General features: G+C 35.3%; 3 protein-coding genes across 3 annotated transcripts; all 3 read right to left on the bottom strand.

Annotated features, from left to right (window-relative positions):
* Positions 1 to 256: 256 nt before the first annotated feature.
* On the bottom strand, positions 257 to 1,033 carry LOC145617118 (uncharacterized). The gene is made up of 2 exons (XM_081671804.1): positions 709 to 1,033; positions 257 to 528 (listed from the first exon to the last, which is right to left on the bottom strand). Exons 1-2 carry the CDS (start codon positions 1,031 to 1,033, stop codon positions 257 to 259), a joined length of 597 nt encoding a protein of 198 aa, XP_081527930.1.
* A 502-nt stretch (positions 1,034 to 1,535) lies between these two features.
* On the bottom strand, positions 1,536 to 2,054 carry LOC145617117 (uncharacterized). The gene has a single exon (XM_081671803.1). The coding sequence runs from the start codon at positions 2,052 to 2,054 to the stop codon at positions 1,536 to 1,538; it is 519 nt and encodes a 172-aa protein (XP_081527929.1).
* Positions 2,055 to 12,945: 10,891 nt separating this feature from the next.
* LOC145618580 (putative protease Do-like 14) lies at positions 12,946 to 24,407 on the bottom strand. The gene is made up of 11 exons (XM_081673355.1): positions 24,283 to 24,407; positions 23,074 to 23,133; positions 22,317 to 22,433; positions 22,098 to 22,225; positions 19,942 to 20,220; positions 19,242 to 19,375; positions 17,871 to 17,988; positions 17,358 to 17,450; positions 14,141 to 14,248; positions 13,922 to 14,004; positions 12,946 to 13,154 (listed from the first exon to the last, which is right to left on the bottom strand). Exons 1-11 carry the CDS (start codon positions 24,368 to 24,370, stop codon positions 13,082 to 13,084), a joined length of 1,281 nt encoding a protein of 426 aa, XP_081529481.1. The 5' UTR covers positions 24,371 to 24,407; the 3' UTR covers positions 12,946 to 13,081.
* Positions 24,408 to 24,994: the final 587 nt, after the last annotated feature.

The following is a 24,994-nucleotide window of genomic DNA, read 5'->3' as shown; positions in this document are numbered from 1 at the left end:
TACTAACTTGGTATCTTGACACCTTTAGGAAGCACCCATCTCTTTTAGCTCACTTACCGTCCATGAAATCTCCAAGTCCTTACCGCTGTCATTTTTAAGGTTGTTGATGAGGGCGATTGAATCATAAGGATACCCCGTTTGCCCTGTGTCTGAGCCCACTTCATCCCTTCCAAGCATGCCCAAGCTTCACAATGAAGGGTTGAGTTCGCAGCTCCATGTTTACCTCCTTCCCCTGTTGTCATTGTTAGTCCATTTCCTATGACAAACCAACCAATCCCTGCCCTCTTGGTCTTTTTATCCCAAGAACCATCCACACATACCATGAAGCTTTCAAAGCCCTCTTTTGTTTGTCCCAACTGGACATGATTGAAACCTGGAGGGGGTAGATTTCCATCCCGTTCCTCCTCCATAATCCCATATTGTCGTTCTTCCCTATGTGCAAATGTCTATGGTCGCTCATTGCTTGGTCGATGAATTCCTTAACCAAGCTTCTTCCCCCATTCTTACCATTGTAACACCTTGCATTCCCTGTTTTCCAAATTCCCCAAAGAGTTTCTATAAACAAGGTACAACGGGGACCATTCTTACCATCCTCGCTATGAAACAACAGGATAAATGATTGGATCCAATCTCTCAATGAGTCGAACCCAGTAGAGTTAAAGCAAATTGCCAGGATGCTATGCCCCTAGACTTCTTTTGCTAGAATACATAATCTAAAGAGATGTTGGCTATCTTCGGGATTCTCCCCACAGTAGCCACACGTTTCATCCACAGGAATACCCCTATTAGCCAAATTAACCTTTACAGCAATTCCATTGTGGTAGAGCTTCCACAAAAAGATCTTCCATTTCGGCTGGATATTCAACCTCCAAATCAACTTTATAAAATCTTGGTCCTTATCGTTATGAAGGCCTCCTCTTGCTGGTTCTTGTTCTCGCATAAGGAAGTAATAGCCTATTTTAACTGTATATCTTCCCGAGGGGTGGAACTTCCAGTAGATGAAGTCATCTTTGTTTGTAGATGGAAGTTTCATTGCTAAGATAGACCTTGCACTTTCCCACTCAAAGCAATCCCTTATCTTTCCCGCTTTCCAGGTAGCTGTCTCCAAGCTCGATAAACTCACTAACCTTCCAGTTCCTTGCAGCCCCTAGAGTTTGATTAGCGTTAACAACAGGTGTGTCTCCATTAACCCAAGGCATGCTTATTATGGCCTTAATATTATTCCTGTTACCAGCTTTCCAAGCAAACCCATGACTAAAGACCTCTTTAATCCTTTGGATGCTTGATCTTCCCATAGATGGATTCCCTTTGCGAACATAGGGTGTGCCAATTGAACATAACCCACAAGCCTGCAATCCTTTGTGTACCTTTGACAACAACAATTGTGGATTCAATTGCATCCTTGTTGCTTGTTTGAATAGCAGGGCGTCATTAAGAGTTGAGGCCTTCCTGATTCCTAGACCTCCCATGCTTTTAGGGAGTTAGACGACAGTCTTACTTACCCAGTGCATACTCCTATTCTCGTTCTTGGACCATCAGAACCTAGTAATGAGAGAGTCCAGTTTGTTGGTGATGCTTTGGGGAAGCTTAAGGCATTTCATAACATGGGCTGACATGCTAACTAAAACCATATTTATGAGGATCAGCTTTGCAGCTTGTGACAGCCTCATAGGGGCCCAGGACATGATTTTCCTAGATACCTTATCAACCAGATACTGATATGAATCCTTTTTCTTTCCTTGAATGTCGATTGGGGCTCCCAATTGAGTCCCTATATTATCAGTTTCTGCTAGAGCCAGAATTCTTCTCATTTCTGATTTCATACCATTATCTGCGCCCGGGGAGAACTTGACGTAAGAATTCTGTAGATTTAACTGCTGACCTGATGCTGTACCAAACCTAAGAAGAATGTCCCTTATGCACGTGTAGGACCTTTCATTTGCTTTAAAGAAGAGCATAGCATCATCAGCGAAGAATAGGTGCAAGATGGAAGGAGATCTCCTAGAAACCTTCAAACCTTTAAACTGGTTAATATCCTCAGCTAGGCCTAACATTCTTGACAGTATGTCCATACAGAAGATAAAAAGGTAAGGGAAGAGGGGGTCCCCTTGCCTTAGACCACACTCTGGTGAGAAGTGTTCTGTCACTTTCCTATCGATGATAGCTTTATAACTTATAGTTCACTTTGAGATCATCTGAATCCAGTGCTCTGAAAACCCATACGCTTGTAGGACCTTAAGCAGAAAGAGCCAATCTACTCTGTCATATACTTTTGACATATCAATCTTCACAGCCGCAAAGTTCGAGCCCTTTTTTGAATTAATAAGGAGCATTAGCTCGTGGCTTAGGAGGATGTTATCTTCCATGTACCTATCTGGAATAAAGGCATGCTGATTCTCTGAAATCAAGTTTGGGAGGATAACCTTTAGCCTATTAACGAGACACTTCGAGATACACTTGTAGACCGTGTTACAGAGGCTAATTGGCCTTAATTGGCTAGCAATCTCAGGCACCTTTACCTTTGTAATTAAAACCAATAGAGATTGGTTCCACTCCTTAAGCATATTCCCCGACCTCAGGAATTGGTGGACACTCTCCGTTAATAATTGTCCCACCTCCTTTCAGTAAACCTGAAAGAAATCCGCAGTGAACTCATCTGGCCTAGGAGATTTAGAGCTGTGGATCTTAAGCATAACATTTTTTATTTCTTTGTCTGTGAAGGGCTTATCAAGCCATTCCCTATCAGTGTCTGTGAGACTAGGGATATCCAATTCCCTAAGGAGTATATCAATGTTCGCCCCATGATTGCTTTGAGTATTTGGCTTGTAAACCTCTTTGATTGAGTTTAGGACCACATCTTCCACTTCCTTTAGCCCTTCCACCCATGTATCATTTTCATTCCTCAAAGTTACAATCTCATTGTGTAACTGACGTTGTTTTACCTTCCTATACATTGTAGGGGTCGAGCAATCACCAAATTTGATCCAATTTGCCTTCATTCGTTGTTTCCAGAATTCAAAGCTTAGTTGGTTCTCTAGTACAAGTTGAGTTATGAGGTTGATATAACCTCCCCCTTCATTAACCGAGTTGATATTCATTCCTGTGTTATGTAGTTCTTTTTGTGATTTTCCTCCAATTAACACCCCATAACTTCTTGTTTTCCAAACACCAATATTGCAAATTTTTTGTTACCCTTGAAAGTTTCCTTGCCACTTGGAACATAGGTGAACCATGAACTTCCACCTTCCAATCCCTTTCCACAAGTTCCTTAATTTCCGGGAAGCGGAGGCACCAATTCTCTATTTGGTATGGTCTATTAAAATTAGTGTAGAGCCTCTCTGAGTTGTAGGTGATAGCTGCATGATCAGAACAGATAATGGGTTCATGCACTACGTACTATACCATCCGGTGAATGTTGGAACCACTCTTCCGTTATGTAGGCTTGATCTAATCTTTCCAAAATAAGGTCATTCCCATCCCTTTTATTACTCCAAGTGAACCTTGGTCCCAAGAAGGAGACCTCCGTGACATTGCTACTAAATCTCCAATCTAAGAAGGAGTTAATGCCTCTAATTTGATTTGTGCCTCCCATCTTGTCGGTTCCACTTTCTACTTGGTTAAAATCTCTAAATACTAGAACATTTTTGAACTCCTCCAATATCCATTGGAGTTGTTCCCAAACAATTGTCCTATTTTCTACTTGAGGCTCACCGTAAAGAAACAAGACATACTTAAACCTTCAATTAGCTTCATATATTTTACATAGGATAAAGTTCTTAGTAGCATACAAGCATTCAACTACATTACTAGACCATCCTAAAACTAAAAGTCCTCCACTACTTCCTTCCGAGTCACAACCAAAAATTGAAGTAGGGTACAACATACATAGCTTATTGGCCGCATTAACAAAATCCATTTTTGTTTCCGAGATAAACAAAAACATAGGTGACTTAAATCGATAGAGCCACACTAGATAAGGAATTGCAAGGGAGTGTGGATCATTCAAGCCCTTACAATTCCATGCCACCACTTTCATATTCCATTTGTAGGCCTCTTTGAGTCGGCCGCCTCACCATTTAAAGAAATCCTCACTGATTCAAAGATTGAAATTTGCAAGTCAATGTCTATGTCATCCACTACAACCCTTAGAGCGGAAGTCACCTCTTCACTCTTTTGCCTCTTGAATGATTCAGATGATGAAGATGAAAACTCTTGTTGCCTTTTGTTCTTTGCCCTCCTTAGAATATCCTCATCAATTTCGACCCCTAGCTCACGAGCCATGTCTGGATCCGAGAGTGCCTTTGAGGCAAATTTCCTCTTCCCTTTGCCATCCTTCCTCCATATGTTGAACTCTCCCTTCTCGGACCACCTATGGAGCCTTTTGAGTCTCTTCCGTTCCACCCACGTTTGATCCGACTCACTATATCGAACCGAACCATCATCACAAGAGTGAGGGAGATGCCCTATTGCTTCCCTATTCTTTCCTTGTTGTTAGCACTATCATCATAGTTAAATAAGTCAGTAAAATTGAAAGAGCTGAGATGCGATACCGGAGTGTTCGGTGGATCGAACTCCGTAAGAGGAAGGTTTGACAAACCTCCAAGATCCTCCGGCGATAGTTGCAAAAAAGGGTGGGTGGTCCCTCTCGAAATCCGGTGCAATTCTCTTATATCTTCTTTTCTTGCATTTTGGATCCCCAAAGCAAGAACAGTACTTGCTTCAATCACACTAGCATACTCCGCATCCGATAAATCATCATCAAGTTTTAATAAAGAGAAGGTACTGACAAAATGCACATTTTTAATATCCACAATTGGCGGGATGATATCCTCTATTGGTTGGATGGTATCCTCTATTGGCTGGATGATATCCTTTACTAACTGGATGATATCCTTTATTGGCTGGATGATATTTCTACTGTCTCAATGATATACTCTATAAGCTAGATGATATCCTCTACTAATTGGATGATATCCTTTATTGTCTATATGATATCCTTTATTGGCTGGATGATAATTCTATTAGCTGGACGATATCCTTTATTGGTTGGATGACATCCTTTATTGACTATATGACATCCTTTATTGACTGGATGATATTTCTACTAGCTAGATGATATCCTATATTGGCTAGATGATATCCTTTATTGGCTATATAATATCATATAACTAATAGAGGATATCATCCAGTCAATAAAGGATATTATAGACACAATCATAAACGATATCATATAGCTAATAGAGGATATCATCCAACTATGATATTATATAGACAATAGAGGATATCATCTAGCCAATGGGGGATATGTATAATTTGTTTGATAATATATATGTATAACAATGGTGGAACCTCCATTGAAGTTCTCGTACTAAGGTCATGGGCATAACATAACTTGCTCATTTCTCGACCAAAATACATGCATATGTTATCAAAATGCTCACAATCTAACATACAATCATATGGGACAATCAATTTCAACAATTATACATCACATAAGAAAGCCCCAATTCGATTTTTGGGCATTTTTCAAAATAAACCGAGAATCCCAAGCTTTCTTTCTCTTCCGCCATGGATGACCTCACTGCTCTCCTTCGCCGTAACCTCCATTAACTTGTCATCGGGTGAAAACTTGTTCTTCATGGCAAGAAGATGACGATAATCTGATACTTTCTTGAGTCTCGACTGATGAAACATTGGGTGCGGCTTGCTGCACCCAATACTTTGTGTATAATAAATTGTTATGTCCACTCGAGTTCATCGGATATTTTTTCGGATCAGTTTAGGATCGGGTCGAGTCGGGTGCGCTTTTGACACCCCTAGTTTTAACTGTATGTGAACCGCACGGTGCAAGTACCCCTTCTCCCTTCAAGTTTCTATTTTTTTGAGGTTTAATATTACCTTCGTTACATATTATATGCAACTTTGGAATAATTTATATCCCACAAATAATATGAAATGAATGTAGTAGTAAAATTAAATTAGTTTGGCTCAGGCCCTCCAAAAAAATAAAAAAAGTTAGTTTGACTCAGTTTTCGTTCTTAACTTTTCGTTGGATTGAAAATTATTTTTATTTTCATTGACTCTCTACCACGGAGGCACGGACTACTATATTTGTGTAGCATTACTTTTTTTTTTTTTTTTTTACTGATTAACATTTTTTTATTGAACTCAATTTATTTTTATTGAGCTCTACTTATTATTGTCGAATTGAAATTATTTTACCAAAAATTATATAAGTAAGGTAAAACAAGGCTTTAAATTTGTAGTCAAATAAAAACCACGTAAAAATAAATTCACTTCAGTAAAAATAATTTTAGTTTATTATAAATGAGTTCTATTCGATAATAACAAGTCTAGTTTAGTTAAAAAAATATATATAAAATATAAAAAAATAAAAAAGAAAGAAAAGTCCAATTTAATAAAAGTTTTTAACATTACATATCATATAATCATCATATCATATAATAACTAATATATAAAGCTAAACCTTTAGCCAGATGACGAGACAGCGACACTTGGCTTTCCAACTTTTTGCCAAGTGTTGCGCCACGTAGGATAGAGTTTTATAGAATTCAATTTGTAGGATAAAAAAGTTAGTTTAGAATTCTATTTATAATCAAATTTGGATAAAATTGTTAATTTAAAGTTTTATTTTCAATAAAGTATCAATATTTCACATGTCCAAATTGAATTATAGTTTTATTCAAAAAATGATTAGATTATTTACTCTAATAAATTATCATATAATTTATTTTTTGTATCATAATATTTTTTTGAAATGAAGGAATTAGTTCAAAATATATCACATCCATTATTTATAATATATTCTAATCAATTAAATAATATATTTCACAATCTAATATAATTTATTACTGTAGGTAGATCTGTCAATCGGGTCAGGTCACGACTCATTTCGGAAACGGTCATTATGTCAAGTTACGGGTCAAGAAATGTTTTTTACAAATATTATTATTATTAGTCATGACATGCCTACTACATAGTTTAATCGTCACAAAAACACATCAATTCCTAACTTATTTTGTATCAATGATAATGTTTTAAAAGTTAACATACAGATTAAAAATTTATCTTAAAATTCAATAAATAAATCAAGCATTGCGAAGCACAAAACTAGTAATTGAATAAATATGATAGACAATCAATAAAAAATAATTTGGATACATAAAAACAGTTCTTAGTTCACTGAGTCAAGATGAGCGTGCGGTCCAATAAGTTGGACAATTGGGGCCCAATATGACAAAGAGACCTAAGGCCCTAAGGGGTTTGTCAAAATTTGTAATACTTGACCGAGTTGACTCCATATTGAAACGATATGCAGCAAATAATGTACACGATGGGAAGTCCCCTAGCGATCAGCCATTTATCCCACTAACACACTCCGGCAAGTAGTCGGCAACTTCAAGAAAAAGGGGATGAAATTAGTGCCAAGTTGAGTATAGAAGTGATATTTGCTAATGATGTTTCGAGGAAGGGCTATTTTTTTATGGGAGGAAGCATTGAGGATGATCTTGCTGTTTTGGCAGTGGAAGTTAACGACTTGCTCCAAGGTGTTTCGATGGTTGAATTCAGTGAGAATATCCTGCACAAAGGAGAACGACTTTGGAGCATTCACAACCGAATCATATTGAAAGAAGAAGGCGATGAAATTTTGGTAGATTACATTTTGCCATCTTCCTTCACCACAGGATACGTCTCGTGAGTTTCTAATAACCATTTAATCCTACTTGCATCTGCACGTATACAATCACTCAGCTTGAATGTAATATAAACATAGATATGTTGTTTTTGCAGGCAGCCAGCAAGGTATCTTGATTTTCATTCACCCAAAGAGTCTGTGGAGTATTAGATGCCGCTGTTTGGTTCAGGATCTTATGGTGCACCCTTATTCACTGAGAAATATCAAGTTGTGGCGCTCCATTCCTCAGAGATTCAAGGAATTCAATTTGGTGTTCCTACTTCACTCATTAAGAAGTTAATTAAGAAAGTTTTCAACGTCGAAGGGGATGATTTGAATGCAATCTTGGCAAATTTGGGATAGCCTGTTTGGTACATAAATGTGAAAAGGAAACTTTGGATTTTCGATCAATATATGTGATAACAGATAATTATAGAGATGTTCATCCTTGGTGTAACTAATAGTGATGTGCCGGATATTAGCTTGGATGCAGGATTGATAAAATTTGTGTCGCACTCAATTTCCAATTTGGATGAAATCTATGGCACTGTCATAACATTATTTTCAACATTGAACCATTTTAGATTCATAAAAATCAACTCAATGCATATACATATGTGTGTGATTTTTGGTGTTTAAAATGTTGTCAATATTTAGTTTATTACACTGTATCTTAATTGAAGACCCTTTTATTAGGGTCTACTATTATTATTGTGATCAATATGACAAAATTTAATTCAAGAGCCAATGTTGGTCAATTATTGACAAGGTTGAGTCTTGATGTTGGAATCTACATCTTGTAATGTCTTAAGTGAACTACTCCGTATTGTTCAAAGGATCAAGGCTGTATTGATAAATAGTACTGATAAATGGTATACGATTTGAATCAGTACAGATGTTCGAAATAGCATCTGGATCACTATCAACTAGTATTCTCATGTTATAATCTATTGGATACAAATGAGCTATGGTACAAGCCTGCCACATTGGCTTCTCTATAAATATGCTTAGAACTAGCAAAATCGAAAGACTCAACTAACCGTAGAATTTCTCAAAGGATAATGCCCAAGTAAGATCCATCAATTATTCTTGATTGCATCTTAACTGACTGGTTGTTGAGCCACACACATGACAAGTCATCCAAAATGCCCAATAGTAGAATGTGTGTAATAGACTAATAGTGAAAATCTAACAGGTTCCCACAAATTTGATAAACACCCAAATGCTACGAATACTTGTCGAGTAGTACATTGCATCAAAACTTGATATGAACCACATAACACAAGTGACTAAATTCACAATCACTGTCCAAATACTTATCAGAAAGAAAAAAAATATAAAAACAGCCCTGACTATAGTCATCCCTAAATACATCACGGAAATTTTGGATCATTTCCTTCGGCTTAATAACAGAGACAAGAGAGAACAACTTGAACTTCAGACCACTAAAATTGACAGGAATCGCATATGCTAAGCCTAACTGTGTTGCTGCACTTCATGCCTGGCCAGCTACAATTTCATTCAGACTTTTATCCTCCTTGATATTAAAGATCCTACTAAAAAATTTCTTGATGTGTGAGACATGAATACCAAACTGCATGTTCTGAAGTTGAAAGGAGTGAACTGCCACAATTTGATTTTGTTCATTGAAGATGGGTGCCCCCGAAGATACTGGACCAAGTAATGGCATCCAATACTCGACAAACTTCGTTGTTGTGGACAGATTGCAGTCAAATCTTGCATCATATCTATTGTAAACATAAAGTATAGAATCAGATCATTAATGGTAATAATGTAATGCAATTAAGAGCACATCGTAACCCACACTATGACACTACACCCGTACAACAAACTTGGTTTGAAGGGTACACCTCTGTCCGGAGTACTTAGGATGATGCTCCCATGAGGCCATGACAGTGTGTGCATGACACTCACAAAATAACATCATGTACCACATCATTTTAAGTACTCTCGATTGCATGTACTCCGTAATAATTTGAACAATTGGTAAAAGGAGAAAACTTACGAAACAGATCCAGTTGTATGAGAAAATCGCAATATAACATCAACGGCAGAGTTCCCTTTCTTATCTTCCCTCATCATACCACGGTTGTGGATTGTCCAAATTCGTTCACCTTTCACCAATGGGTTCTCACTGAATTGTACTGTTGAAATTTCTGCAAGTGACTCATCTACTAACACCTCCACCAAGGAAAGATCATTCACAATATTGAATGCATGTAATTCACCAGTTTTCTCAACAAGATTAGAAAACATAACCTTCACTTTTGTTCTTGCAACTATAGTATTGTGATCCAAGTGATGTGCACATGTCAAAATTAGAAGCTTGTTCTTCTTATTAATTACACATCCAGTAGTGTATGCTCCAACCTTACTATGCTGCCTGGTCCAAGTAAGGCAAACTACAGCGTTCTGTGCTGCCATCATATTTGGTTACCTACAATAACCATTCGTAATTCCTGATCAGTGATGAATTTTTCATTCTTTATTTTTGTTCTAAGTTTTAAATTCAGAACAGGAATTCAAATTGTTGGCTATTTTTTACTAGATTCATCAATTAGTGTTTGGTCATATCTCTTCAATTCTTTGTCTTACAATATTTTCATTATAATTTAATTCAACCGCTCATTTGGCAGAAAGAACAACATATATATATATAACACCTAAAATCACACTCACATCTCTTCCCCCCCCCCCCCCCCCCCCCCTTTAAAATCTTATTCCAGTGCATAACCATTAACCACTCATATAGATGTAAAATATTGTATAAGCGAAATCTTAACACCCAATCCCAACGCATTATTAGCAATATAGACTAGAAATATTGAACAACCATATTAGTCTTTTGGCCTGGCAATATGGATGCAATATATTGTATGAGTGAAGACATGAATGCCATAAACAAGTATTTTGACGACGTACAGAACAAAGAACATTCATTACTTTTTTGGCTTGAATGAGAAACAAGTCAACCAAAATTATAATCTGAGAATAATAATGATCTAGGTTGATATTGATCTAGAACAACACGGCGTAAAAAGAATAGCATGGGTTCAAGGGTGTTTGGCAATTAGCCCTAAACTGGAGGAGTAGCTTACAAGGAAGCTTTGACATCTCGTTGATGTTACAGTAATTTCTAATAAAGAATGTAAGTGCTTATTGTGTTAATCTGCGATACCCTTATTTGGCGAGCATAAGAGATCCAAAAAACAGAAATTCATTATTTCATTACCATTCCCTAATTCCCGTGATTTTACCATCTACCAAATATGCCGTTGATTCACTACCTAAGTACCTAAGTTTTGTAATTGTGTCAAAAAAAATTAGTCCAAATGTTATCCACTGCATGATATTTAGAAATTGTTTGTTTATTTATATATTTACATTTACCTTCCTATCAATATTACAACACAAAATTAAACATCAGTCCAAATTTTTTATTTTTAAAACTTCCTACTTCCTAGCTAGTTTTCCTTTCGAGGCTTCAGTAGTACCAGAACTTGCAATAATTTGTTGAAGGGTTTTATGCATAATCCCATCACACTGTTACCTATACAGTTAAAAGGCAACAATAATCCAATAAATCCCATAATAACAAAATTAACAATTAAAAGAATAACACCACAAACCCAATTATTCTTTGGGCTTTGGTTTTCCACAATATTCCATTTCAACCAAAAATACAGTTACAAATGGGCAAATTGGTTTCAAGCAACTCATATCTACATTAACTATGAAACGAACAAACTTTTTATTTTTAGAACGCTGCATATACATTTACGAGTACAAAGGAAAAACAAAATTAGAAGACAAATGGCATTATTTAGCTACGCATTTCATAGAATTAAATTAAACTAAGGTATCAATATAATAAATTAGTCAAATATGCACATAATAAAGATAATTGAATTGGAGGTAACATACCTGTAAGGGCAGTAAAATGATCTATAACAGGGAAACCTGTATATTAGAGCAAATAAACTATTTAATAATGGGTTGAATGAAGTTAAAATTAAAAAAAGATTGGATCTTGGGTGAAAAGTTGAAAATGAGTTATAAGCTTCTAATTCTAAGCTTGAGTTTGTAGGCTTCTCGAACCCTAAAATCTGTGAGGAAGTTATAACAAGGTGCATTTTCCATCCTTTTTGGACAGTGCTTTCATACATTATACTCCGCACGGAGTAAGATTTATAACACATACGAGTACCACTAGTCTACTACTATCGACTACTACTACACTTTTTCTAATTTGTCCTATTACAAATATTTGGGTTACTTTTTTTTAAAAAAAAAACAAAATTTACCATCAAAACCCCCTTATGTAATTCACAAAGTCTTATATGTGGCTGGCCACACCGTATGGCAGGGGTTACTTTACTAGTGTAATAGGGGTTACTTGATCAGTGTTAAAAGGATTACTTCGTCAGTACTATAAGGTTACTCAGTTAGTGTTATAGGGGTTACTCAGTTAGTGTTATAGGGGTTACTTGGTCATTTTTATATGGGTTACTTTGTTATTTTATAAGTGGTCACACGGTGTGGTTGGACACGCACAAGACGGGCTGTATTACACTAGTCATCATGGACATACTCGCACGAAGTAAAAAATCTTAAATGTAATTAGAAAGGTATTCTACTTCCTTCGTTTTTTAAGTACTCCGTAGTTCCATTTTGACTTGCATGTTTACCAATATCTTTAATTGTGTATAATTAATTCATTATATAAATTATATATTTGAGAAACATATACTACGTATTAAAACAATTTTAAGAGACACAACTTAGCTATGTTTAAAATCATACATAATTATCAAATGGGGATGAATAACGGAGTAAGTATCTATTTGGTAGGACATCAAAAAGGTCAACAGTGGACTTATAATAGAGATTTTATGAGCACTTTCTAAACTGGCCTACATTGTTAATGTATTATGAATTTATGATTGTGATTTTGTGATAAGTGAGATTTTAGAAAGGTAATGTATACAATGCAAAGGTAATTGGGATGCAAATAAAGTCAATGGTTCATTCAACGTTGCTTTTGAATGATCAAGCCAAGACATACTCAGACCATCACGCGGTCACGCCCACTCGCCCAGGTCTTTTTTTCAAAATAATCAAACCAATATTGCATATCTCATATTGTGGAAAATTGATCACAATGCTTTGAAAGGCAATATCGTTAACAGATTTACATGTAATTCCTTTAAATATATACCCCACATATTTCTGGCAAATCAGAACTTTGCATGAGTCATTTTGATTAGGAATTAGGTAGAACAATGTTTTAATTATTACGGAAAGCAGTATGAAAGACCCAGCCTCACGTCTAACATCACAGCGGTACCTATGCACTCTTAAGTCTTAACAGCGGAAGCACTCGAGCCCTGTACGATGCCTGTCAGTCTGAAGCTCTCGAGGCCTGAACAGTGGCCACCTGAGAATAATAGAAAGCTACATTTAGAAAAGTCGAAAACTAGAGAAGAACACACACCACATTGTGGAGACGCCATTTGATACCAAAAGTAAAGAGGCTCTACTCTAGCAATAATATGAAACCCTAACCACTTACATCAAGGATAAGGACTGTGCAATATACCTATAAGGTAGGGTGTATAATAAGGTTAGAATTTGAACCTACAGAAACTGTCCATTCGATGATGAAGTTCCACAAGTTCATATGATAATAAAATACTGTGTTTTTTTAAACCTTTAATCATGTTCAGATGAGAGAATTTTTAGAACAAGTATTAGTTGCTTCAGTGGATTGGTGAGACAGACTTATGATAAATCATAGCATGGAATCTAATTATATCCTAAATCAAGGAATCATCTCTTCGAATAGAAAGGTTAATCCAGTCCCCCAGAAATTATAGCAATTCCATCTCGTCCCATACAAAATTTCGTCTTCAAAAAAATGGAAGAAAGTGGAATACTAATGGATCCATATATTGAATATGAATCACGGCAAGAGTAATGTTAGAAAGCAAATTTCTTCCCTTAGAATACACCCAATATTTCTTAAACTGAAAAGAAATGGAGATAAGATCAGATAATGCAGACCCATTTCTCCTTTACACTACCCTACACATGCACTTCTTTCTCATTCTCTTCTAGTCTTCCCTACCCCTCTCTCCTCCATTGCTTTCCGAAAACAACATAATAGTGTGCCAGTTTGGTGTAAGAAAAGCAGGATAAACATACCGATTGATTTCAGGTAGGGTAAGCCTGTCAATAACGATACTTTTGACCAGATCAGAACCACAGCTTTCCCTTCTTATAATCACCTGAAATTCCAATATTTCCCCCAAAAAAAAAAAATAGAAAAATATAAAAAAATAATAAAATAATAAAATAATATCTATAAATATACAAAAATATATAGTAAATATGAAATCCTCAGAAAGCAGAATTAATATTGACCTCAACAGCAATTGCCTGTCTCTTATTTGCATTATCATCACTTGCCCTATCACACTCACACCTAAGCTCCATAGAGTTCTCAGCTTTATCAAACAGTACTTCAGCAAACTGAAACCATAGAAACAAATTATGCAGTAAATACGGCGTATCAAGATGGAGACAGATTATTCATGAAGTAATCCATCAAGCAATGTTTTCAAGAACAAAACAGATCTTTGAACAATGACCATAAGGTATTCACAGAGATGATTCAGCCAAAAGTATAAATTTTGACAAAAATAATACCAATTTCAATTATCCTTATTTAGATAGTCTCACTGTTTGATTAAGTGGGGATAATACTAGGTCTATGAGATGTCTTCCACTCTTCCCAAAACATAATTAGTTATTTAAGCAAGTACACACGCCACATACTATTTCTCTCAAAATTGTGTACTTTCTTACTTATATTTATTTTCAAGGAAAAAGTCCTAAAACAATCTACTCCAACTCCACACGCCCCTTTTTACCCACCTCCATAACTCCATTGTTGACCCCCTCGGCCTTCTATAGCAACAACCAGCAGCATTGCAGATTTGCAGCAACACCAAACAGAACTTACTTTGATTGGTACCTGCTCCTTGTTCAACTGCTAAAGTAGTCATCCAGCGGTTAAGAGACCTCCTCAATGGTAAGCAAAAACCTCATAAAAATCCAAATGGTAACAAATAATCAGTGTCTCCACCCACCCATCTCCAAAACATTCAGCCTCTTCCAGTCCCAACATGCATTTCCCTGTATCCTAATTAGTTTTCTCAACGTAATCTATAAAGACGTCTCTACAAAACATCCATTACATACCGAATCTTTGCAGCTTTGCCCCATTTTCTCTCCCCCGCCTTGCCAAAGGTAGTAGCAGTGCACAAGTGGCAGAAAGCGACTAGTGTTGGTGTGCAGTAAAGGAGTAGAGACTTGTAAGGAAAAATGATGTTGATAGCTTGTATCTAGATGATTACTGTTGTCAGGCTATGCCAATGAATGTCAATACTCAGCTCTAAAAACCAATGTATAAAAAGGCTCAAGGGCATCAAGGCGATTCAGAGTTCCCTGCGCCTAAGGTGTGCCTCTGTGCGCCACAAAGAATAAAGGTGCATATAATAAACAAAAAAAAAAAAAAAAAAAAAAAAAAAAACTTTGTGCGCCTCATCAAAATCGCCTTGCCGAGACAACTAAAGGGCCATGACTGCATGACCCCTAACGCCTTGCATCTCAGCGCCTAGGTGCGCCTTTTCAAACACTGCTCAAAACATTTTGTGAAATCAACATACTACCCTTCTGACTACCAAGCTGAAGTAGGAAGCCTACATACTTAACTACTAACTGTCCAGATGTTGCATTGGTGGTGAATTGATTATCTCAATCAATGCATAGACTACATATCCCTCATTGGACAGCCTTGAAGCATTTACTGCACTACTTAGCTGATTGATTGGACAAAGAAATCATAATTTTTCATGACTACTCTGCACTCACTCCAAACTTTTCGGATGCAGAGAGGGCTGCCAAAAGGATGATCACACATAAACGATGATCACAGGTAAACAATGGGTTACTTTATGTTTCTCAGTCAACCATTGATAACATGGCACTTAAAGAAGCAAAGTTTCCTACCTCAATCTTCTACTGAATACAAAGCTGAAACATGTAATTCTCCACAGCGGTCAACTAGCAGATGCACTCAACAAATTATACTCTTGAGCAAGTTCTGATACAAGATTAGTCTATCTATTTGGTCATCAATATTCAACATGATTATCTCTCTCTAACTAGCTCTACTTATAGAGCTATTTTGTAACAACCAGATTAACTTTTCCCTTAAGCTGCTAGCAAATTATTGCAACTCTACTCCTTAAAAATACCCCTATACCCTAAGGCCCTAATACCAATTTACAGCATTAATACCATTAGCTATAAAGTAACATAGCATAAACATTGTATATGGTAGAAAATAGGAAGAAAATGATGAATTTTGATTCATAAACTGAATTACAGTACTTTTGTTAGATTTGTATAATAATTCCACTTTTGAGAGGTGGACACTATCCCAATTTAGCTTTCCAAAGATGACCCAAAACATTCAGCAAGATTCAACATGATTATCTCTCTCTAATTAGCTCAATTTTAGAGTTTTTTCCCTAATCCCAAAAATACCCCTCTTCCTTGATACTACCTCCATTTCAATTTATTTGCAACATTTTGGAACTAAGGCTTTGTTATTGTTGTATTTACCACAAGTAGATACTACAAATTATTTGCAACAAAGGCTTTCTTTCCTTATTTTACTAGTCATTTATTTCTATGTCTCTTCTCATCACCACAATAAATTGAAAGGAGGTAGTATATTTTTTGAGGGGACCCTCTTCTCTATATCAAATCGAAGCAAATTGGTGATTAATCACCTTGTTTAGCATTAATTCAGTCATATCTAATATTTTCTTAATCTCTCTTCTTCATCCTTTAATCTCTCTTCAATTCTTATTCTTCGTGTTGGTCTCCATGTGAGCTAATTTGTAGCATGTTGGGACTGTGTTCTAGTTTAAAATAATCAGGTTATTGATTAGTCTCAATGAATTTAAAAGCACAAGGCGCAATGAAGCAATAAAGGACGTGGTGTGCCTTGGCGTGCCTCAGTGCAAAATATAAAGTAGCAACAGAAATTTGTTTAAGTGTGCCTCGGATGCGTCTCTTGGAATGCACATTGCCTAGAGCAAAAAAAAAAAAAAAAAAGCCGCTCTACCCTAATTGCTTAGCACCTAGGTGCACCTTTTTATACACTGATTAGTCTGCTACTAAATCTCCCTGCATTTGCCTAACCGACATACTTATACAAGTATACTGTACTCCCTTATGAATAAAATTCAAGTCTTCTCATACTATATAAAACAATGGAGAGAGAGAGAGAGAGAGAAAGTGGATAAAAATAAATGGATAAATAAGTAAATAAAACTTTATTATGTTCAACAGGTTACAAATTGCTTAAAGCAATTTTGGAACGACACCCATGAACTTGAGATTAGTTCATCAATATGTGGGAGGTTTTAGAGAAAAGGGAAACTTGGGATTATTCCTACCATATTTTCTAAAAAAATAACGTACTAGTAAAAAACATATTATGATATGTGTATAAAGACTAAAGAGACTTGATTCAACAACATAACAGTAAATAAATGGTATTTACCTCAAGGGGAGAGCACACAGGAATTTCATCGCAATGAGTCACAATATCACCGGGACAAACGCCCGCAGAATCTGCTGGGGATCCCTCTGTTACCTGGAAGGTGTTTACTTTATAAGATTCCACATTGAGGACAGTTATTATAAGCGTGATATAAGTCCAGTAGTTTCAATGTTAAGTGAAGGCCTCAAATTGTATTGAAAGGAACCCTTAGCACAATAATTGAGCTATTCTCCAGAGTTGTAAAATACGACATTCTCCATTGCAGTTTCAAGAAAGCGTGCAACGAGGTAATGACCAAAAAAAGACATCCTTCCATTGTAAACATCACATTGGAACATGATCAGCATATACAACAATGCAAGCATATGATTATCCAAATGTAAGATTGGATTCAACAACAGATGATATATAAAAAGCAAAGACTGCTATGGATTCCACAACTAGATGGCGTAGCCTGTAGGTGATAGGTCAAGGTGTACATCCAATTCGTATCAATCAATTAAATAAAGTTACCTTCTCCACAAATACCCCATTAATATCAGGAAATTTCTGGTATATTGTTTCAAGCCGGGCCATTTTCAAAGAATCAAGGATTCGAGTTCTCATTCCTAGCCAAGGTCGAACAATTCTCCTGCAAAATCGGTACATATCACTACAGATGTCATTTTCTAAAGCATACATATAATGGTAAAGGCTTATACTGAAGTTGGCATGCAATTTAAATAAGCTCATTGTTTAAATAGAAGGAAATGGAAGAAAAAGAAGAGAAGAGAAAGTGGAGAGAACAAATTCTCTTGTTTGGGAGAAGGAAAGGAATGAGAGGGAGGGATCCATGTTCCCTTTCTATCTCATAAGCATAATCCCTCTAAAATTGGCAAGTTGGATGGAAAGTAGAGCTCACCTTTCCCCTCCCTTTCTCTTCCCTCCCGTTCTCCTCTTTCCATCCCCTTTCTTCCTTCTTTGCTGTCCAAACAAAGCTTACAAAGTCAACACTACAATGTGAATTCTAAATTTCTAAATAAAAAAGACATTGTTTAGAAGAAATCACTGCCTCCAAAATAGAATGTGAGTGGAAAACAAAAATTATTAAGATAATCTGAAACATAAAGGATATTTTTAAGCATGCATGGCCCAAGAATTGCAATATTAACCACTGTTTCATATGAGGTTCTCAAAAAAAGCATGAAACTCAATTAATTTCAGGACAGAAGTATTAGTTATTTTGAAGACTATGTTGGACCATTTATAGTTACATCCTAGGTTGCACAAGAACGGGTACTAACACAGATTCGAGTACAAAACGGATACGGGAAAACATCTATTTCATAATAAAGGACACGTGTATGGAATGTTAAAATTCATATAATATATGTAAACAAAAAAAAAAGAATTTGACCATATATTTGTCATTCCGTCCTCTAATGATTTAGAATAAGGAAAAGGTACAAGGAAAATGTGTCATTTAAATAATTAATATAAAAGAGAATACATAGAGAAATGACCATACAATTAAAGTGGAGAAGGTAGGAGAGTTGATGAGAGCTAAGATATTAAATTTTTAAAAAAAAGAACACACACACACACACAGCGGCGGAAAAAACTAAATAAAATACATTAAAGACGAAATTTTATTTAAAAGCATAAACTATGCCAAACTTACAGCACATTTCAACAAATTAAATGTGAGGATGCAAGAGAATAATGTTTAATACATAATTTAATTCAATCACTTAAAATTAACCACTTAAATAAGAGATCACTGTCAGCCATCAACTAGTTAATTTTTCAATGATTGACTAAAATAATATCGAACAAAATAAAGCAAGTATAAGGTTTGGAAGGAAAACAAAATCATGTAGAGAGGAAAAACCAACAATGACATACCCATAACTTTTGAAGTGCTTCAAGCATCTCAGCAAAATGGTATTGGGAAGAAAAACAAAACAGTTTGCATCAGTGAAATTCATTCCAATAACTGATCCCGAAGCGATGTCAACAAGAGGTCCACCAACGCCATACTAAAACATAGAGAAAGGAGGTAAGAAAATGTACCGAAAATCATTGCACTTCATCAAAAAAACACACAAAACAAATGCATATACTTTCTAAGTACTTGCAGACTGAAATTTATATTGAACATTTGAACAACAACATAATACAAATTGATAAATTATAAATGTACTATCCTATTTTCATAAAAAATCAGACCATAAAGCAACATAGAATAACATTTCCTTTAGTTAAAAAAAAAATCATCATTACAAGCGACGTGAACCAATAAGTCACAATCTAGGGTTTATTGTCAGAGACACTCAATGTTATGTGCAACTAATGGACACATGAAACAAGAAGTCTGTTTTAGTCAAACACTATAAAATGCTTCAGTTAACATCAATTTGAAACAGTTACCAAAAAAAAAAAAAAAGATGTTAATCATCTTAAATAACCTATGTTCTATAAATCATCACCAATATGGTTTTCAAATTAGGGAATTTTAATTATAAAATAAAAAGGAATTAAAATTAAATGGAAGAGCAGTTCTCCAGGTTTATTAAGGAACCATGTGGTATAAACAGCCACTTACACGTGAAAATACGCAGCCTGTAGGCAAAACATCATCAGAATCTAAATCGTGGTCTTTGAGCAAAACTTCTCCCTGAGCAGCCAGCAAATTGTACGAGCTAGCATGTCGACCAAGGGCTACCACACTCTTCCCAGGAGAAAACAGCTCAAAATAAGGCAGAAGAGTGGCAACATGAAGTTTAGGAACAGATGGCACCGTAAGAATGGCAATGTTGTGATGAAGATCAACATGTGAAATGGAACCAGGCACTGTTTTACGATTGGGCAAATGTACTTCAACCTGAAACAATAATAAGCATCAGCTTAAAATTACCTCTCTATGCTTAACCATGGCTGTACATTTTAATTTAATTCAATGGCACACAATTAACTTAAATAAATGATCCTAACCTTTATTAGTATTTAAACCGCGTATGACCATGCAACATATCCTTCAAATAATAAATATATTTTTATAACAACTTTACATGTACACACTAACAAAACTTAGTTATCTGTTAGCCCGGACCAAGACATTAGACTGAGATGGCAAATTCCCATTACACACCACTAACAACTAGGCAACTGCAAACACTTTCTTGATTCCTTATAACAGTATTTAATCGCAACATTCACAAGCATCAATGTGCAGCAAGTTTTATTCAATCCTCAAGAAACTATATGCTACAAGTACCACATATAACAAAAAGATCAACCAAAAAAACATTGTTAAAATGATCAATCAGCTCATAAGAGCATTTTTTACGTTGTCATAGCCTCATAGGCCATGTTCAGCGATGGTGTTTGAGGTTATAAAATTATACAATGTAACAGGTTATAAAATTTGTCTTAATTTAATCATGATATCATCAAAATGTAAACTTTTAACAATTCCTACCTATAGATAATATAAGATACTAATGGTCAAGGTTGTTCATTGGAAAGGTGCCAAATTAAAATGGGACAATAAAAGCACCTAAAGAAAACATCTCAACTACCTCTTCGTTCGAATTTACTGTATTGGACTTTATACAAGTGGAAAAGCAGAGTCATAAATGGGAAGGTGAGTGAACGAGTGGGACCCAAATCAATAGAAAAGGAGAGAAAATTTTCTTATACGAGAAATGAGGCAAGTAAATTAGGACATACCAAATAAGAATATGGGGTAAGTATATTGGAATTTGGAATGGAGGGAGTGATTTACAATACAATAGTTTTGCTATGCCAATTAGACCTAGGATAGGAGAAGGGTGCTCCACCAAAAGAAGGGTAGAAATAATAAGCAACTTTTAGGAAACTAATAGACAAAGACCTTTGGGTAAAATCTTAAGGGTACATGGAGAGGCATAGAAGCAATGAAGAGGACGCCACCAAGCAACACCACCATCATCAGAAGTTATTTGTTAAAAATCTTGGTTCAGGATGCCACTACGAAGAAGTGTACGAAAAACATGCAAGTCAAGCACTATTAATGGGCTACGTGAATCGTGGGAGATGCTCCAAAGACACACACACACACACACACACACACACACACACACACAAAAAAAGAGTATCTTCATGAGTTCAAAGGCTTAAAATCCTTTTCATCTACTTTCATAAACGCTGCTATAAAGCTTAGCAAAGGAACATCAACCAAAGGGGTGGCATTTTTGTTAAGTAATGGACTGCGTATCGCTCAAGAGGAAGAATTGGAATAGAGGTTGGGTGAAGCCAAAAGGATGCTTCAAGGTTAGCACTGGGGTTAGATTGAGGGTTGCTTGTATGCTGGTCACAAAGAAAAAGGACAGGAACTGAGTAGGTTAAGCACTCAACAACAATATAACATTAGCTATTTAAGACAATGTGCACGTTTCTAATTTGTAGTCACATTCCACACTCTGATCATGGAGATGCACAATATAACACCCACCATACAGCAATTTAGCATGTTGTTACTAAAATTGCAAACACTACTAAATTTTATACTATCAAGTATCAGCCATAATGCTTCATTACTAATCTCCAAGCAAAGAAAAAACATTCAGGAGTATACATGTTGTAGGAGTGGTAAAGTGCTACATACTCCACAAGCATTAAAAAAAAAAATTTAAAAATTAAAAAATTAAAAAAAAAAAAAAAAAAAAAAAAAAAAAAAAAAAAAACCAAGGCATGAACACTATAAGTAATAAGACTCACCGTAACGTTGGTAATGGTAGGCATGGTATCCTTATATCCTATGAAGAGACTAGCAGAGGTTAAGATCGTTCCAAACATATCATTCCACTCTATGAAAAATCCTGAGCAACTAAAACGGAACTTTTCTCCTGTAATAAAATAACAAATTTGTAAAAATTCATTTACAAATCTGCTAAACAGATTCTTAGAATTAATTAATAGGCATATGCCCAAGCATACCTACAAAAGATGTCAGTGCAACAACAGATGGCGCAACTCTAAAAGCGACAGATCTTGCTATTCGACTATTACAGTCACCTTCATCCAAGGTACAAAACTCTCCATTATTTCTCAATCCTGTTGAAAGTGAACTGAATTCAATATTGCCCCAAACAAATGGTAACAATTGACAACATGGAAAGAATGCTCAATTGAAAAAGTCAAGTTCTACAAGAATAAGCATATTTAATATAGCGTCACTCATCAATAGGTCAGTAAAATCTCTATTAACCCAACCACACAATTAGAGATGTGTATCATTTTATTTCTTTAAATTAATCCATATTTGCAATGGCTAGTGTACAATGACTACTTATAGCCTCCATTGTACTACAAAAATGTGTGAAAAAAGAGCATAAATAAGAGTATAAGACCACATATTGCCAGTTTTCTACTATTCCTCAAAACTTGTGTATAGCTACAGTCTCTAGATTATAGAGTTCCTGGATCAATGCATTCCTCCTTTAGTCCTTTACTAATTATTCAACACGATTATACAGGACTACAAGAGTATGCCCCAACAAACAAATCCAAAATACTTGTCTGCGTCCAAATTTAAATTAAGAAATAAGATTGCATATTTGCAGTCACGAAATTCCTTTGAAAGAATCAAACTAACAATAAGACCATCTATACATTCTTAAGAAAATCATTTGATATCATGTCCAATATAATAAAAGATATGAACAGATTATATAGTAAAGAGCATAAAACATACCGCCTACATATCTTGGCTTTTTATTAAACTTCAAAGGACCAACTTTTGTTTTTATCGTCGCTGCCAATGAAAATATAACTGTGTTAACAAAGAAAATTTGTACATGACGAATAGATTTATTAAGTGTAACCTTTATATCATAAATATATATACAGGCTCATTGTTCAATTACTAAATAGCGAATATACAATTCACATAATACACACACTTTAACCAGTCAATTTAGCAGCACGATTCCAGCTTAAGTGGCTCGCTCAACACTTTGAGTCATGTACTTCTCTATATAATCACATACTTTCAGATAAAATATACTCTCTCAGTCAGGATATAACACAATTTATCCCCCATCTCAACCCTCCGTGCTTAAAATTCACCACGAATTCACTAAAATGCCGTGTGTCTACTGTAATTACCATCCTCTCTTCATTTAAAGGGGTAATGTTCAGAAATCTAGCCATTATCTGTTTCTAATCAAAGTAATGTAACTTATTTTTTCCGGTAATCTCACAATAGTTTAGGCGACTAATATATTTGTACCAATGTGCATAAAATTAATAATAAGGTGCATACATAAATATTAAATAATCACTAAACAATATAAGGGGGTGTTTGGTTCGCAAAGTGGTATAGGTTTGGAATCAGGAATAGGGTTAAGGTGGTATCGGGTTGGAACACTTAATACCATGTATTTGGTTCAATTCTGGAATGGAATATCATCCCTTAATTTTATGTATTTGATATCTAAGGAAATAGAATGAGCCAAACTCACCTCCCACCCAAGGTTTCTAAACCCCATACCTCGTGAGTTTGAGGTATGGGTTAAAAAAATCATATTTTTGACAACCAAACATATGGTATGAGTTTTGGTCATTCTAAACACATACCTCATACCTATGATTCATGAGTATTCCACCTTATTTTGTTATTTTTTACAAAGTAATCAATGTCCTAGACTCCGTTCATTATATATCAAAATATTCTTCAAAATCTATGCCAACGACAACAAATTCAACAATTAAACAAATAACAGCAAATAAAATCACACTAACACTAATTTGCAACATTGTATTGTTAATAATTATATCAAATTGTTAACAATAATCCAGACAAAACAAGATTCGATTTTTGTATTCAGATATATAATTGAATTTATACTTATATAAGAAAAAACAAGAAATTGATCAAAATTTAAAATTACGGGGAAAAAACCTTCGCCTCGTCGAATTTTGTCGAGTCTTTCGTAGATAGTAAGAGGACGCGATGACTGAGGTTCCCCCGCCTGATCAATCTCAGACATTGCTGCCAATTACCACTTCGCGCAGAGGAAATTTCTGCCAAAACCCAAAATTCTGAGACAATGGACTGATGTTTCTTCCTTATATATGCAAATTCGGGGTTTTATTGCTTGCTACGGATTACTCCGCATTTGTGATTCTTTACCCCTTTTTGGCGTAGGTAAAAACATAACCGGGTTTAAAATTAAAAAAAAGGGTAAAAAGACTAAAAACATAACCTCTCGTATTTGTAATTGATGCAAATTCTACAATTAAAAAAAATTAATTTTATTTGGAGTAAATCTAATCTAATCTAATATATATATATATATATATATATATATAAAGGGGGTTTTCAAAAAAAAAAAAATATATATATATATATATAAAGGGGAGTTTTTTCCCGAGATTTTAGAGCGCCACGTAAGATTTTTATTTTTTAAAAATTATTAGAGCGCCACATAGGATTAATATTTTTAAAACGCTACCATAACGTAAGATTTTTATTTTTTAAAAATTATTAGAGCGCCACATAGGATTAATATTTTTAAAACGCTACCATAGGATTAATATTTTTAAAACGCTACCATAGGATTATGCCACCTAAGATAAGTTAACATGCTACGTATGATTATAAATTATAGTTA

Source organism: Chenopodium album, chromosome 26 (genome assembly GCF_948465745.1).
Source record: "Chenopodium album chromosome 26, dcCheAlbu1.1, whole genome shotgun sequence".
In the NCBI taxonomy this organism is placed as follows: domain Eukaryota; kingdom Viridiplantae; phylum Streptophyta; class Magnoliopsida; order Caryophyllales; family Amaranthaceae; genus Chenopodium; species Chenopodium album.
Note: the sequence above shows the minus strand (reverse complement) of the source record. Positions and strands in the feature narration are given on the sequence as shown.